At 41.6% G+C, this 14,894-nt stretch overlaps 1 protein-coding gene across 24 annotated transcripts in view; it reads left to right on the forward strand.

The window, feature by feature from the left end:
* The window catches only part of LDB2 (LIM domain binding 2), a 396,165-nt gene that overhangs the window by 133,819 nt on the left and 247,452 nt on the right, over positions 1-14,894 (forward strand). For 23 of the 24 annotated variants that reach the window (XM_008993555.5, XM_078367463.1, XM_008993561.4 and 20 more), the window contains exon 2: positions 14,295-14,397. In XM_008993555.5, coding sequence (XP_008991803.2) covers positions 14,295-14,397 — 103 coding nt within the window. Of the gene's footprint in view, positions 1-2,220; positions 2,362-14,294; positions 14,398-14,894 lie in introns of those variants that run through there. The other variant, XM_035293997.3, reaches the window with a different exon arrangement.

Genomic DNA, 14,894 nt, shown 5'->3' on the forward strand with positions numbered 1-14,894 from the left:
TTGTTCAGTTTCCATGTGATTGAGTGGTTTTGAGTGCTTTTCTTAATCCTAAGTTCTGATTTGATTGTGCTGTTGTCTGAGAGACTATCTGTTATGATTTCTGTTTTTTGCATTTGCTGAGGAGTGATTTACTTCCAATTATGTGGTCGATTTTGGAGTAAGAGCAATGTGGTGCTGAGAAGAATGTGTATTCTGTGAATTTGCGGGGGAGTGTCCTGTAAATGTCTATTAGGTCGCTTGGTCCTAATCTGCATTCAAGTCTTGGATATCCTTGTTGACTTTCTGTCTTGTTGATCTGTCCAATGTTGTCAGTGGAGTGTTAAAGTCTCCCACTATTATTGTGCAGGAGTCTAAGTTTCTTTGCAGATCTTTAAGAACTTGCTGTATGTGTCTGGGTGCTCCTGCATTGGGTACATAAATATTTAGGATAGTTAGCTCTTCTTGTTGCAGTGATCCTTTCACCATTATGTAATGCCCTTCTTTGTCTCTTTTGGCATTGGGAGGTTGAGGCAGGAGAATCACTTGATCTTTGTTGGTTTAAAGTCTGTTATATCAGAGACTGGGATTGCTACCCTACTTTTTTTTGTTCTCCATTTCCTTGGTAAATCTTCTTCCACCCCTTTATTTTGAGGCTATGTGATTCTTTGCATGTGAGATGGGTCTCCTGAATACAGCACACCAATGGATCTCGACTTTTTATCCAGTTTGCCAGTCTGTGTCTTTTGATTGGGACATTTAGGCCATTTACATTCAACATTAACATTGTTATGTTTGAATTTGATCCTGCCATTTTGTTACCGGTTGGTTGTTTTGCCCGTTAATTGGCATGGCTCCTTCATTGCATCATTATTCTTTGCCATTTGGTACGTTTTTGCTGTGGCTGGTCCTGGTTGTTCTTTTCCCTGTATTGTACTTTGTACAGTGGCTCCTGTAAGGCAGGTCTTATAGTGACGAAATCTCTCAGCAGTTGCTTGTCCATAAAGGATCCTTTACTTATGAAGCCTAGTTTGGCCGGATATGAAATTCTGGGTTGAAAATTCTTTTCTTTAAGAATGTTGAATATTGGCCCCCACTCCCTTCTAGTTTGTAGGGTTTCTGCCAAGAGATCCACTGTGAGTCTGATGATCTTTCCTTTGTGGGTGACTCGACCTTTCTCTCTGGCTGCCCTTAGGATGTTTTCCTTCATTTCAACCCTGGTGAATCTGAAACTATGTGCCTAGGGGTTGCTCTTCTTGAGGAATATCTTTGTGGTGTTCTCTGTATTTCCTGGATTTGAATGTTGGCCTGTCTTGTTAGGTTGGAAAAGTTCTCTTGGATAATATCTTGAAGAGTGTTTTCCAACTTGTATACATTCTCCCCATCACATTCAGTTACGCCGATCAAGCATAGATTAGGTTTTTTCACATAATCTTGGAGGCTTTGTTCATTCTTTTTTCACTCTTTTTTCTCTAATCTTGCCTTCTCATTTTATTTCATTGATTTGATGTTCTATCTCTGATATCCTTTCTTCTGCTTGATCGGTTCTGCTGTTGAAATTTGTGTATTACTTGCAAAGTTCTCGTGCTGTGTTTTTAGCTCCATCAAGTCGTTTATGTTCTTCTCTAAGCTGTTTATTCTGATTAGCATTTCGTCTAACCTTTTTTCAAGGTTCTCAGTTTCTTTGCATTGGGTTAAACATGGTCTTTTAATTCAGACAAGTGTGTTATTACCCACCTTCGTCAGATTCATTCTCTGTCTTTTTTTGTTCCCTTGATAGTGAGGAGTTGTGATCCCTGGGAGGAGAAGAGATGTTCTGTTCTTTGATGGTTTCATCATTTTTGCGCTGTTTTTCCCCCATCTTCGTGGATTTACCTCCCTTTAATCTTTGAGGTTGGTGATTTCAGGAGGAGTCTCTGAGTGGATGTTTTTTTTTCTGCTGATGTTTGAGCTATATCTTTTTTGGCCTGTAGAGGGCGTTGCTGGGCTCTCGGGTTCAGTCATGTTGCTGGGTGGGTGGTCCTTCTCTGGAGTTTGTTTCCAGGTGAGATTGGCCCCGCCTTCCCAATGGCGTCTGTCCCAGACCTCGATCTTCCTGGTTGGGGTCAAGCTGATGTATTTGCTGCCAAGTTCTCTTTTGAGGGCTTCCGTCTGAGTTCCGTGGAGGTGGGGCCTGCCAGGCCTTATGGCCTATTTCCCTGCTTTCAACTCTGCCTCTCTCTGTGGGACGGTCGGTCCTGCTGGCGTTAGGCCAAACTCTGGCCCAGGTCCCTGTGACAGCTTGCCATTCCCGGCGGTAGCCGCTGCTCAGTTTTGCATCGACTACCCATGGCGCCCCACCGTCTGTCAGGGCTCTCGTCGACCATGGGTTGCAGGAGGGATGAGGTAAGCACAGGATCCGAAACGGAGCACGGAGGGGGTTAAGTCCCCTGACCCTCCGAACGTTTCAGGTGGGGACCCCCCTGCCCCGCCGCCAGTCTTTATTTCCCCCCCCATGGCAGCTCTCGCCCTGTGGCTCCTTCCGTGGGCCAAATTTCAGTGCCCGATTAGTCCCACAGAAACGAACCCGGCATCTCGTTTGGAATCCTGAAGTCCTCTAGCCCTCTGCATCTCATTCGCTGGGAGCTGCATTCCAGTGCTGGCTTCTCTTGGCCATTTTGGTGCCACCTCCCCCACTATTTTTAGTTATTCTAACTAACACTGCTTAGAATTAATTTCTGATTTTGTGGATCAAACATGGAGATTCAAATACATCAATTTCTCAGGTCTTTGGGGGAGAAACCACTGATGTAACTTCTAATGAAGAGCTGTGTCTACTGGATGCCAAGTCTTGTCCCTCCACGCATTTTAATATACCACTTTCTCAATGCAGCACCCCAGTGCACTCGACAGGGAACAGTAGTGAGCACCTTCTAAAAGGGAGGCCTTGATTTGTGAGTGAAACCCCAGATGCTCTCTCAAAACACACAATTTGCTATGTTGATAACATATCATTTTAGAATTTATCAGTTAAAATGATAACTAATGTTTACTGTTAAATAAAATGCAGTTTCACTGAGAGTGAACAAATCTTAGTTGAGAATCAGAGAAGAAAAATTCAGTCATGAGGTGTTTTTTTTTTTGAGATGGCGTTTTGCTCTTGTTGCCCAGGCTGGAGTGCAATGGCATGATCTCCGCTCACTGCAACCTCTGCTTCCCTTAGTAGCTGGGATTACAGGTGGGTACCACCACACCCAGATAACTTTTGTATTTTTAGTAGAGACAGGGTTTCTGCATGTTGGTCAGGCTGGACTTGAACTCCCGATCTCAGGTGATCCATCTGTCTTGGACTCCTAAAGTGCTGGGATTACAGGCATAAACCACCATGCCGGGGCATGAGTTGTTTTGTTTTTTAAAAAATATCCCAGTTCATGCCTGTAATCCAAGTACTTTTGGAGGCCAAGGCAGGTGGATCACCTGAGGTCAGGAGTTTGAGACCAGCCTGACAAACATGGAGAAACTGCATCTCCAATAAAAATACAAAATTAGCCAGGAATGGCGGCACATGCCTGTAATCCCAGCTACTTGGGAGGTTGAGGCAGGAGAATCTCTTGAAACCGGGAAGCAGAGGTTGCAGTGAGCCAAGATTGTGCCATTGTACTCCTTGCTGGGCAACAAGAGTGAAACTCAGTCTCAAAAAAAAAGAGAAAAAGATCCCATAGGGCTGGGTGCAGTGGCTCATGCCTGTAATCCCAGCACTTTGGGAGGCCAAGGTGGGCAGATCACCTGAGGTCAGGAGTTGGAGACCAGCCTTGTCAACACAGTGTAACCCCATCTCTACTAAAAGTACAAAAATTAGCTGGACATGGTGGCATGCACCTGTAGTCCCAGTTACTCTAGAGACTGAGGCAGAAGAATTTCTTGAACCCAGGAGGTGGCGGTTGCAGTGAGCTGAGACTGTGACACTACACTCCAGCCTGGGCAACAAGAGTGAAACTCTGTCTCAAAAAGAAAAAAAATCTCATAAAGATAAGTAAAAAGGGGAGATTTAAAATTCTCTCTCTGCATCCTTTTCATGCCTGTGCAGTTACCAGTGGGTAAGAGCAGATGATCTTACCTTATGACTTTTATTTGTGTGTCTCCAAGTCGAATTCCATGGGTGCGATGGAAATCCTTGCCTTGGGCTGCCTGTTCCAGACAGAGACCCGAACATTCAGTGTACTTGGCATTGATTGGATATTGAAACAACTAAGAAGGCAGATATTTTAGAGAATATTGTTTTGAATAAAGGAACATCAGGATGGAGTGTTCATGAGTCTAAGAGTCCCTGGTGTTGAACTCTTTCTTGCTCATACACAACCTGATAGCTGTGCGATCTTAAGCAAATATTTAACTCCTCAGAGCCTCAGTTTTCTCATCTATAAGATGGGGTTAATAATGCTACTTACGCTGTAGTGTCATGATGAGGTTTTAAAGAGTTTACAATGTATAATGAGTTCAGAATGGTGGCTGGCATTCAATAAGTGCCATGTAACTGTTGACTGTTATTATTAAGTGTGGCTGATTCAAAATAAACATGGTTTGAGATAGACCCTCGGTTTTGGAGAAAGGGTGGCTAGTGATTAGGGAATCAAAAACACAGTTACAGTCATGGAAAACAAAAGACCCGAGCTTCCTTTAGTGTGAGAGGGACTCTAGGAAAAGGAAAGGCAGAAGGCGTGGGGTTTGGGATATTTTTTGTCTCCTTTCTCAATATCTGGATGTGTCAGAAAAAGAAATGCAGGGAGAGCAAGGGTCGCAAGTGTGTTTCTACCTCGGTCATTTCAGGCAAATTTATTCTTTCTTCAGTGTCTTCTGAGAAAGGTTAGCTGATGCATGTAACACAGGAGTGACCAAAATAGCCTCAAATTAATAGTGTTACTTAAGTGTATGTGTACAAGAGAGTATGGTTATAAGGAGACATTTTCATGTTTTCTAGAACCACAAGATACTGAAGAAAGTCAATGCCCTCCCATCTCCCAGCTTTCAGACCCCTTCAGAATGCTCTCCACTTTGACCTGCTTAAGTTTATTTTAATAAAAAAAAAAAACAAAAACCACATTTCCAAAGAATAGATGTTTTAAGTACGGTTCATTCTTTGGAGGGGGTGTATGTGTGCCACGTGACAAGTGGTTGCCATGGTAATTTCTCATTATTGTTGAATTGAAAAATAATTACTCTGGCAAAAATCCCACGTAACCTGTCAGTGCTTAAGTTAAAGATGCCAGGGGGCAGCCCTGGCACCAGGATCCTGTTTTTGGTGAAGAGGAATAGGGTTGGGAACAGGAGAGAATCCAGGATGGAAGCAAAATGCTTCAGTGGAATTTTAAACATAATTAAGACTTTCTTCTTGTGTTTGACATCAGTGTATGTCTCATCCCGATACATGATTAGGCTGCTGATGAAATTTGGGCTCACCTGTGAGGTGGAACAAAAGGACCAAGGAGTGTAATAGCACAAATGCATATGGGGGACTGTTTAGAATAAAGAAGTTTGGATGGCATTTTTACCTAATTAAAATATAGAAGAATTGTCAATACCACTTCCCCTGTTGTATTCAGGCTGAGTTGATTTCATCTTTATTTACCTGAAGGCTTCTGTGTGTTATTGTTACTTTCTAGCTTTGGGGAAAAGAACTCAGTTTTTACTTGTTAATATTCACTAAACATTCGTCACACACAGTTCAGATACTAAACAATAGCAAGAATTGGAAGTACTGGTCTGTTGGGAAGAGGCCTATCCGAGATCAGAAGCCTTGAGGAAGGGTGCACAGAGCCCAATGTACACACGAGTTTGGACATTTGATTCCTGATCCATGAGTCATCGTGGAGAGGGCCACGGAAAACCCATGCTTGCTTTTTTGTGTCAGTGTCAGGAATTAATCCTCCTTTTGGTTAATGAAGCCCTTAATATACACTCCTCTTTTAAGAGAATGATAGGCAAACTTGTAGTGTTCTTAGTAGTGTTACTCCATTTTTGCATCTTTTTGGACTTCTAGATGTTCATCTTTCTCCCAGCAGAGATGCTCTCTGTTTTCCAATTATGCTGCTCCTGCTACTAGATTCCACTTGGAAATATATTGCTTAACAGTATTCTTTGAATCTCTACCCATGCATCAATCAGACCAGATGCTTTTAATATAAAAGTACAGGGACCTCCTAATGAAAGGACCGAAATACAGATGAGTACAAACCCTATGTCTATGCATGTCCACTTTAGGCATATGCCCAAGAGAAATTCCTACTTGCAAGCACAAAGGAAAACTACAGAGACATTTATGGCAGCATTGTTGTAATGATCAAAATATTAGGAACTATCTGGAGATTATTAATAGAAAATGTTTAAATAAAATGTATTACCATATATTTATTCAGTACATTAGTATGTAGCTTATATAAGGAAAGAGAGACCCAATATATAAATTGGGGCCAAGTGCAGTGGCTCATGCCTGTAATTCCAGCACTTTGGGAGGCCAAGGCGGGTGGATTGCTTGAGGTCAGGAGTTCAGGACCAGCCTGACCAACATGATGAAACCCTGTCTCTACCAAAAATACAAAAATTGCCAGGCACGGTTGCTCACGCCTGTAATCCCAGCACTTTGGGAGGCTGAGGCAGATGGACCACAGGGTCAGGAGATTGAGATCATCCTGGCTAACACGGTGAGAACTTGTCCCTACTAAAAATTACAAAAAATTAGTTGGGTGTGGTGGCATGTGCCTTTAGTCCCAGCTACTAGGAAAGCTGAGGCAGAAGAATTGCTTGAACCTGGGAGGCAGAGGTTGCAGTGAGCTGAGATCATGCCATCGCACTCCAGCCTGGGTGACAAGAGTGAAACACTATCTCAAAAAAAAAATTAGCTGGGCATGGTGGTAGGTGCCTGTAATCCCAGCTACTTGGGAGGTTGAGGGTGGGGAATTGCTTGAACCTGGGAGGTGGAGGTTGCAGTGAGCCAAGATTGCACCACTACACTCCAGCCTAGGTGACAGAGCAAGACTCCGTCTCAAAAAAAAAGTAAAATAAAGTAAAAAATAAATTGAATAAGTCTCCAAACACAATGTTGAATTTAAACAAATCACAGTTAAGGAAGAAAACATAATGTATCCCATCATGTAAATAGAATATTAAAAACAAAATAGTACTGTATATGAATGGAATCATCCATGTATCTAAATATAAAAGATGGAGACCCATGTGGTTTTCATGAGACAGTTGTTTAGCGAGGAGAGAGGAAAAACAGAGCAGCCAGAACATGTGTTTATACTTGTAACTTTTAATTACTTTAGAAAAGGAAAATGAAATAAGATTGCGATAATTATTAATTCCAGGTAATGGGCCCAGGAGTCTTCGTCATATTCTCTTTTGTTCTCTATTTGTAAAATTAATAAAGTAAAATTTGGCTTGTTTAATGACAGGCAGTCAAGTGCATTGATGTGCTACAAGAAATCTTCACCAACATTTCACTGAGATGTGTAATACTCCAAAAATGGCTCAATAGCATGGCAGTATAGTAAGATAATTTTTAAAAAATTTATGCCTCCATATGAACTTCTGACATGCATGTCTGGGGCATTCTATTGATGTGAAATAAGATATCAGTGATGTGACAGAGAGAAGATTTTGCTCAAACACTGTCTTGGCCCCTAGCCACTGAGATTAGATTTTAAGATTCCTACAATTATACAGAAAGAATCTTACTCACTGTGTGGGTAGGGTCTCATCGATTTAGTCCATTTTTCTACTCCATTGTTGGGTACTAATTTATAGGAGAATTCTGCTGAGGATGGATAGATACATAATACTCATTCTCTATCCTTAAGTAACTTAGTCTGCGGGAGCTGTCAGAACTTTAGGAAAATGTGTTTTACAAGGTAAGGTTTCCATGATAATTTCACATACACTCCATTGGGAGTATAGTTGTCAAGATTTCCTAGTATAGGAGACAATGAAAGAGGGGTCCACAAACTGGATCTTGGCCTTTGCTGGACATTACAGGTCAAAAGAATGACATATGCAAAGGCAGGGAGGCACAAAAAGTTGACAAGGAGTCCTTGATCCTGAAAGGTCAACTGCTGGAGGTCCCTTGGCTACACGCAGAGCTGAAAGGCCAACTCCAGGGCTCCTGAATGCTGGATCCTTTCTGGCATGATAAGAATGTTTTTTCCTCTGGATAAAATCTCTTTTAGCTTAGATGCACCAAATGTTGTATCTCTTATATCTGCCAGTCCCAGATGTGTGTGCCATCCAAAACACCTGGGAACAAGATATCAGATTCGTGGTTTTGTTTGAAGAGCATGTGCTTATACCCTTTACTTGGAAGTCCCAAAAGGTTGATCTTTATCTTTTGGGCAAAGATGAGACTGGTCAGTCTCAGTGCACCTCCTGGTTAATCTCCAAGTTAGTCTGACTTGGGATGATCATGTGAGTGGAGTAAGAGTGGTCAGCTGCACCCTGCTTCACCTCCAAATTTTAGGGGAAACCACAGTTAGTGAGCTGCCCTTTGGGATCCTTCATCAAAACAGCCTTGATAACTTAACTCATGCATCCTCCTACTGGCTATCTTGCTGAACCTGGCCACATTGCCAGATCCGAAAGGAGAAAGGGCCATTTTTGTGGTTCTTCCGTTTCTCCAATGATGCTGGCTTTGAGTTTACGGTCAGCAGGTGAAACTGCCAGCCTGTATATGAAATTGCAGAATTTTAACTAATACGGTTTCTTTCAAATGACCATGGTCTCTTTTTCTTCATCACATGTGGCCAAGTGGAGTGCTGGTATCCTCTCTGTTGCAGTGTCCATATCACTCTAGATGACTGACAATGAAAACTAGAAAAATGGAGGGAATGATTTTTTTTTGGTAATGATTTTTTACAACTCATTGGGTAGCTGTGTCACCAAGAACTGAGTTTCTATCAGAAGACTTGTTAGATCTTCTGCCAGAGAATGCTGTTTGGCTCAGCAGAGGCCTTAGCCACTCCCTGAACTCATAGTCTCTTTATTATGCATGTTAGTTCTGCAAAATTGCCTAACTGATCCGAGGAACTATTCCAGACAACGGAGTGGAAGCAAGAAGTGTTCCAAAAGGAGATTTATTATCAGGAAAACCATGTGAAGGTGGGGAAAAGGGTATGAACTCCAAAAGGTTGAAGGAGGAAATTTCCTCTAGTCAATGCTGACCTCTTCCTCTAACTCTTATAAACCATTTTTGGTCTTCAACCTAAAGTGGGAAATAACTTTTTTTTTCTAAGACTGAGTTTCACTCTTGTTGACCAGGCTGGAGTGCAGTGGCTTGATTTTGGCTCACCACAGCCTCTGCCTCCTGGGTTCAAGCGATTCTCCTGCCTCAGCCTCCCTAGTAGCTGGGATTACAGGCATGCACCACCACGCCTGGCCAATTTTGTATTTTCAGTGGAGATTGGGTTTCTCCATGTTGATCAGGCTAGTCTCAAACTCTTGACCTCAGGTAATTCACCGACCTCAGCCTCCCAAAGTGCTGGGATTACAGGCATGAGCCACTGCGCCCAGCCAGGAAATAACTTTTTAAGTAGAATTATTTACAAAAAAGCATGTATTGGAGTTAGGCAGACTTGTTATGCGAACTTCAACTTCATCATTTTCTTGCTTTCTGAACTTTATTGAGTAGCTTACCTTTTTTGAATTTTAGATTCTCTATGAATATCTTAAGGGTTAAATGAGATAATGATGAAAATAATAGTTGATATGCTGGACAGTTTCCCTTTAGTCCTCACAGCCCACCGAGATGATTAGTCCCACTTACTCAATGAGCAAACAGATGCAAAGAAATTAGGTGAATTGACTGAGGTCATCGAACTGTTAAGGGGCAGAATTTATATGTGCCAGTCAGTATAATATAGAAGTTAAGGACATAAGTTCTCTATGAGGCTGCCTGCTCTGCCCCTTGGTAGCAGTTAGGGTACTTGTGAATATAAAATGATTTAATACATGTAAAGTACTTAGGAAATTCTGGGTTACAGATCCTATCATTAACCCAGGGCCCTCAAATATGTTCTTTCCATAATCAGCTTCCTCATATACAGCCAACACAAGACTGGCTATACCCATCACTTAGCAATTTTTGGATTAAATCTCTACTCCTTTTATTCCCTTCCTACATAAACATTTGTTCTGTCATAACTAAAGACTAATTCAAAAGCTGTGTGTGTGTGGTGTGTGTGTGTGTGTGCGTGTGTGTGTGTGCACATTCACATGTGTGGGGAGATTGAAAATTGCAGTTTAAATATACAGCACATCATTTTAATGCCAGTTTAAAATTATTGACCAAGAAACCAAGTAGGGTCCATAATCTGAATCTCTGGACAATTTTCTAGAGTGACTTCCCTGAGTTGGGTGTGTGATGGCACAATAAAAAATTTCATCCATCCATCCATCTATTAATTTCTCCTGTCAGCCAAACAAAAATATTATTTTATCTACTTATTATATGCCTGGCACTACAAACTTAAATGTGACATTTTTGTTCAAAGATGTTCTTACGACATTTGTGACCAAAACCAATTTGTGTGTGTGTGGCAGGGGTAGGGGTTACCTAATGTGCCCATTGTCCCAGAAAATCTGTTCTGAAATTTCCTGAGATGCTGACTCATCCCATGTTCCACTGAAGCTAGTTTTAATCATATGACATTTCTCATTCTTGGATCATTATGTCTCTTTCAACTACTGCCAGAACTCAGGTATCTAGGCCCTGTGGAACCTGTAACACTGCTCATAGACATTTCTCGAACCTCACTGTAACTTGAGTACTTTCTTTTCTCCCAGTGACCTCAGGTCAGCCAGCATTTTTCCTGGCTATTAACTTGCAGTGGTTCATTTTCCAGCAGAAGTGTCAGAGATCAAGAGTTATATTATGAGAAAATGGAGGGTGATATAGTTTGGCTGTGTCCCTACCCAAATCTCATCTTGAACTGTGTAGTTCCCATAATCCCCATGTGTGGTGGGAGGAACTTGGTGGAGATACTTGAATCATGGGGGTGATTTCCCCCATCTTATTCTCATGATAGTGAGTTAGTTCTCACTAACTCATGAAATCTGATGTTTTTATAAGGGATATCCCCCTTCGCTGGGCACTTATTCCTCTCCTCTCCTTCTGCCATGATTGTAAATTTTCTGAGGCCTCCCCAGCCATGCTGAACTGTGAGTCAATTAAACCTCTCTCCTTTATAAATTACCCAGTCTTGGGTATATCTTCATAGCAGTGTGAAAACAAATTAATACAGAGGGGATCCAGTCACTGGGCCTCTGAATAATGTGCAAACTAAACGAGAAGTAATAAATTTTTATTCAGCTTTTTAACTGTGTCGTAGACAGATGCTATTGCCAGGAAAATGGGTTGCTAATGTTTGAAGTGATAGGGAAAAGTACTTGATTTATAAACAGACTGTTTTATAATGTTCTTTTTTTTGTTGGTTTTTTTTTTCTTTTTTTTTTGAGACCATGTCTCACTCTATAGCCCAGGCTGGAGTGCAGTGGCACAATCTCGGCTCACTCCAACCTTCGCCTCCCAGGTTTAAGTTATTCTCCTGGTTCAGTCTCCTGAGTAGCTGGGATTACGGATGCCTGCCATCATGCCCGGCCAATTTTTGTGTTTTTAAGTAGAGATAGGGTTTCACTATGTTGGTCAGGCTGGTCTCAATCTCCTGACCCCAGGTGGTCCACCCCCCTTGGCCTCCCAAAGTGCTGGGATTACAGGTGTGAGCCACTGCGCCTGGCCATAAAGTTCATTTTCAGTGAAGTTCTTTATAAAGGGGAATGCCTCTTGCCCTAGATATGATATTAAAAGCTAGTAGCGACAGGCAGGGAGGGGGATTTTATTGATCTTCACTATCTTTGGGGTGCTTTCCTGAGTACTTTACACCTCCTAATTTATTTAATCCTCAGATCTGTGCTGCCGGATAGTTACTGTTATTGTTACCATCAACTTCTAAGTAAGCAGATGGGCTGGGAAAGGTAGAATAAGTTACTAAGTTCATGTAGTTGGGAAGAGGCAGCGTTGCCTGCAGGACTGAATTCCGCCATGATATATTACCCACTGCTGTAGTATGCAGCTCTGGGCAGTCTCCTGAGAATGAGTCCTGGCTACAAGCCTGCTACAACAATCTGGCTACAAGAAGACAAGAAGCTCAGCAAAGAAACCAACCTGAGACTAAATATTCCCTTTCCACTCTTTCTCCCCTCTTGCTGAACCCGAACCTCTCCCTCACAAAGACTGTCAGGGAAATGTGGCAGATTGCTGTGCAGAACAGAGGTTGGGTAGGTCGAGGATGTCCAGTGGTCTGAGTTTAAATTCCATCTGTGACATTTATTTGCTGACTGTACTGGAGCAAGTGACATTTAGTACCTTTGCTTTGGTTTCTGCTGTTGTAGAGATAATGTAAGCAGCTTCATTCATTCATTGAGCTGCTTTTAAGAGTAATACCATGGGCTAGACTTTGTTTTGGGGGCTGGAAGATAAAGCAGCAAGCAAAACAAAACCCCTGTGTACAAGAAGATTATATTTGTATTGAAGAGAAAACACACACACACACAGAGAAGAAATGGATTAGTATCATGGATTAAGTAGGAAAATACACATAAAGTCATTAAACTAGTGCTTGGCATGTGGTAAACACTCAATAAATGTTAACTGTGACTCTTTTTCCATCTGTGTAGTGATTTAAAGTCAAATAAACCAATGTATCCAGTCTTCTGAATAGGATTTCTTTCCCTGGCAGATTCCTCCATGTCTAGGCCCACTGAGTTTTCTAAAAGCTCCACAAGCTTCCAGAGCATTGAGGACGTGTGCCATGGTCTCAGATGTGGAGTGAAGCTGACTGTTTAGTTGCTCATGTGATTGTCTTCTGTGAGTGGGTTTTAAGCCTTTTGAAGGTAGGGACCAGTCTCTTATTCAGCATTCTGAAGGCTGAAACCACATAGTTGGTTACCTATCTTCATACTTATTTGTTTCTGAAAGGTGAAATAGCAGAGTAGTTTGGACGTGGATTCATGCATTTCTCTTTGGTGGTTTCATATCTACCCTGTTTTACTGAGAAAAGGATTGGCTTATGCTATGGTGATTGGAAGGAAGCCAAAGAGAGACAGAAAAATTCATTTGTCTGAGCTGCTGCTTTTCTGAAGGAGAGGATGGCATCAGTCTTCCGTGGCTCCTTAATTATTCTTGCTGGGACTGAGGGCTCACTCCTGAGGCCTGCCAGTGACAACAACTTAATGTCATAAGCAGAACAACTTAATGGGAAGAAGAGAGGCTTGTGGTATCTCTGCCAGGACCCAGCAATGGGACTATTACATGGGGAGTGGCAATTCCCCTTTTGTCTCCCCTTCCATCTGACAGGCTGCTAGGATGCATCTTGTCTTCAACTCACAGTTCTCTGGAAAAATATGGTGCTTAAGAATTTTGGGATAAATTGGGTTCTATAGGGAGAATTAGGCTGGGATGTGATTCCTCCTGTAATATGACACTCTGTATAACCTTCTTAATTCACTGTGAGAGGGGGCCATCTTCTCCCCTTGGAGATTAACAGTGATTCTAACTGCGTTAAACTGGGCCACTTCCAAAGTGTTTTCTGCATGAGCAAGAGAAACATTCAACCCAAGACAAACAAACAGAATTCATATGGATGGCTTGCTTTCTGCTGAACTGCTCTATTTTTAATAATCTTTTTAAAAACGAGCTAGTGGTTGCCTATCTTCTTAAAACAAGAACAGTCCATATATATGTGATAATTGTCCGAGAACTTCTCAATCAATCATCAATCCATCCATCCATCCATCCATGTATCTATACCTGTATCTTTTATAGGATTATTTGCATGCAATAGAGCTAGGAACATCTCTTTCAATTAAATTATGTTTTAAAATTATGTTTAACCTGGTTGTAATATTATGTTGTCTATTTATAAAAATGAACTCTTAAAAAAGCAGAGAGACAGAGAGAGAGAGAAACTGTTGAGTGTATTTTACATTAAATGCAAACCCTTTTGTCAAAAAAACATCACATTGTGTTTTATAGCACATTTATTAAATCTTCCCAGATATGTCCTGGAGAATTAATTTTCATTTGGTTGGTTTTTAGCTCACTTATTGGATTGGAATTTGAGGCGATTAATTTGAAGAGTGACCTCCCACCCACCCACCCTTTCCTAGAACACCCACACACATATGCAAAGTAACGAGCAAGCAGAAACTGGGGTTTTCTTTCTCTTCCCTTTTCTTTTCCTCTTTGAGATATTTCCCTCTCTTGCCTGTTAAATAAATGATCTGTCTCTTTACAGGATAGTGACAACCTCTGGTGGGATGCATTTGCCACTGAATTTTTTGAAGATGACGCCACATTAACCCTTTCATTTTGTTTGGAAGATGGACCAAAGCGATACAGTAAGAAAGAAGTTTATTTTTTTAATATTTCCTTTTTTTGTTCCTGTAAGAAAACCATGGGGGTCTTCAGAGAATAGCAAAGAGCTGACAGCCTGACAATAATACCTCTACTCCTGACAATGTTCTTGCTTCCCATCAAGTCATTGTCACTGGGTGGCAGCCTGAGCTGGCTCTGAGAGATTTCCTTCCAGGCTTAGAATATTTGGGTATTTGCCTGTTTAGAGAGCAAGGCAAATATGAACCAAGTCACCCAGTGATGAATGGGAGCGCAATGATGGAAAGTTTCCATGCATCTCTTCTCTGCCACCCTTTTATCCTTGACGGTTCACATTTGACATCCAATGTTCTGCTTCTGAAGGTTCAAAAAAAAAAACCTTCCTACTGTCACTGTATCAGCCACATCCTTCTAATTCCATCTTATCAATTATCTCAGGTATTTACTTGACAAGTGCTGTCTTTTCTTGGGGTGGGGGGAGGCCACAGTTGCTTTGAACACA

This window comes from Callithrix jacchus, chromosome 3 (assembly GCF_049354715.1).
Source record: "Callithrix jacchus isolate 240 chromosome 3, calJac240_pri, whole genome shotgun sequence".
Classification (NCBI taxonomy): domain Eukaryota; kingdom Metazoa; phylum Chordata; class Mammalia; order Primates; family Cebidae; genus Callithrix; species Callithrix jacchus.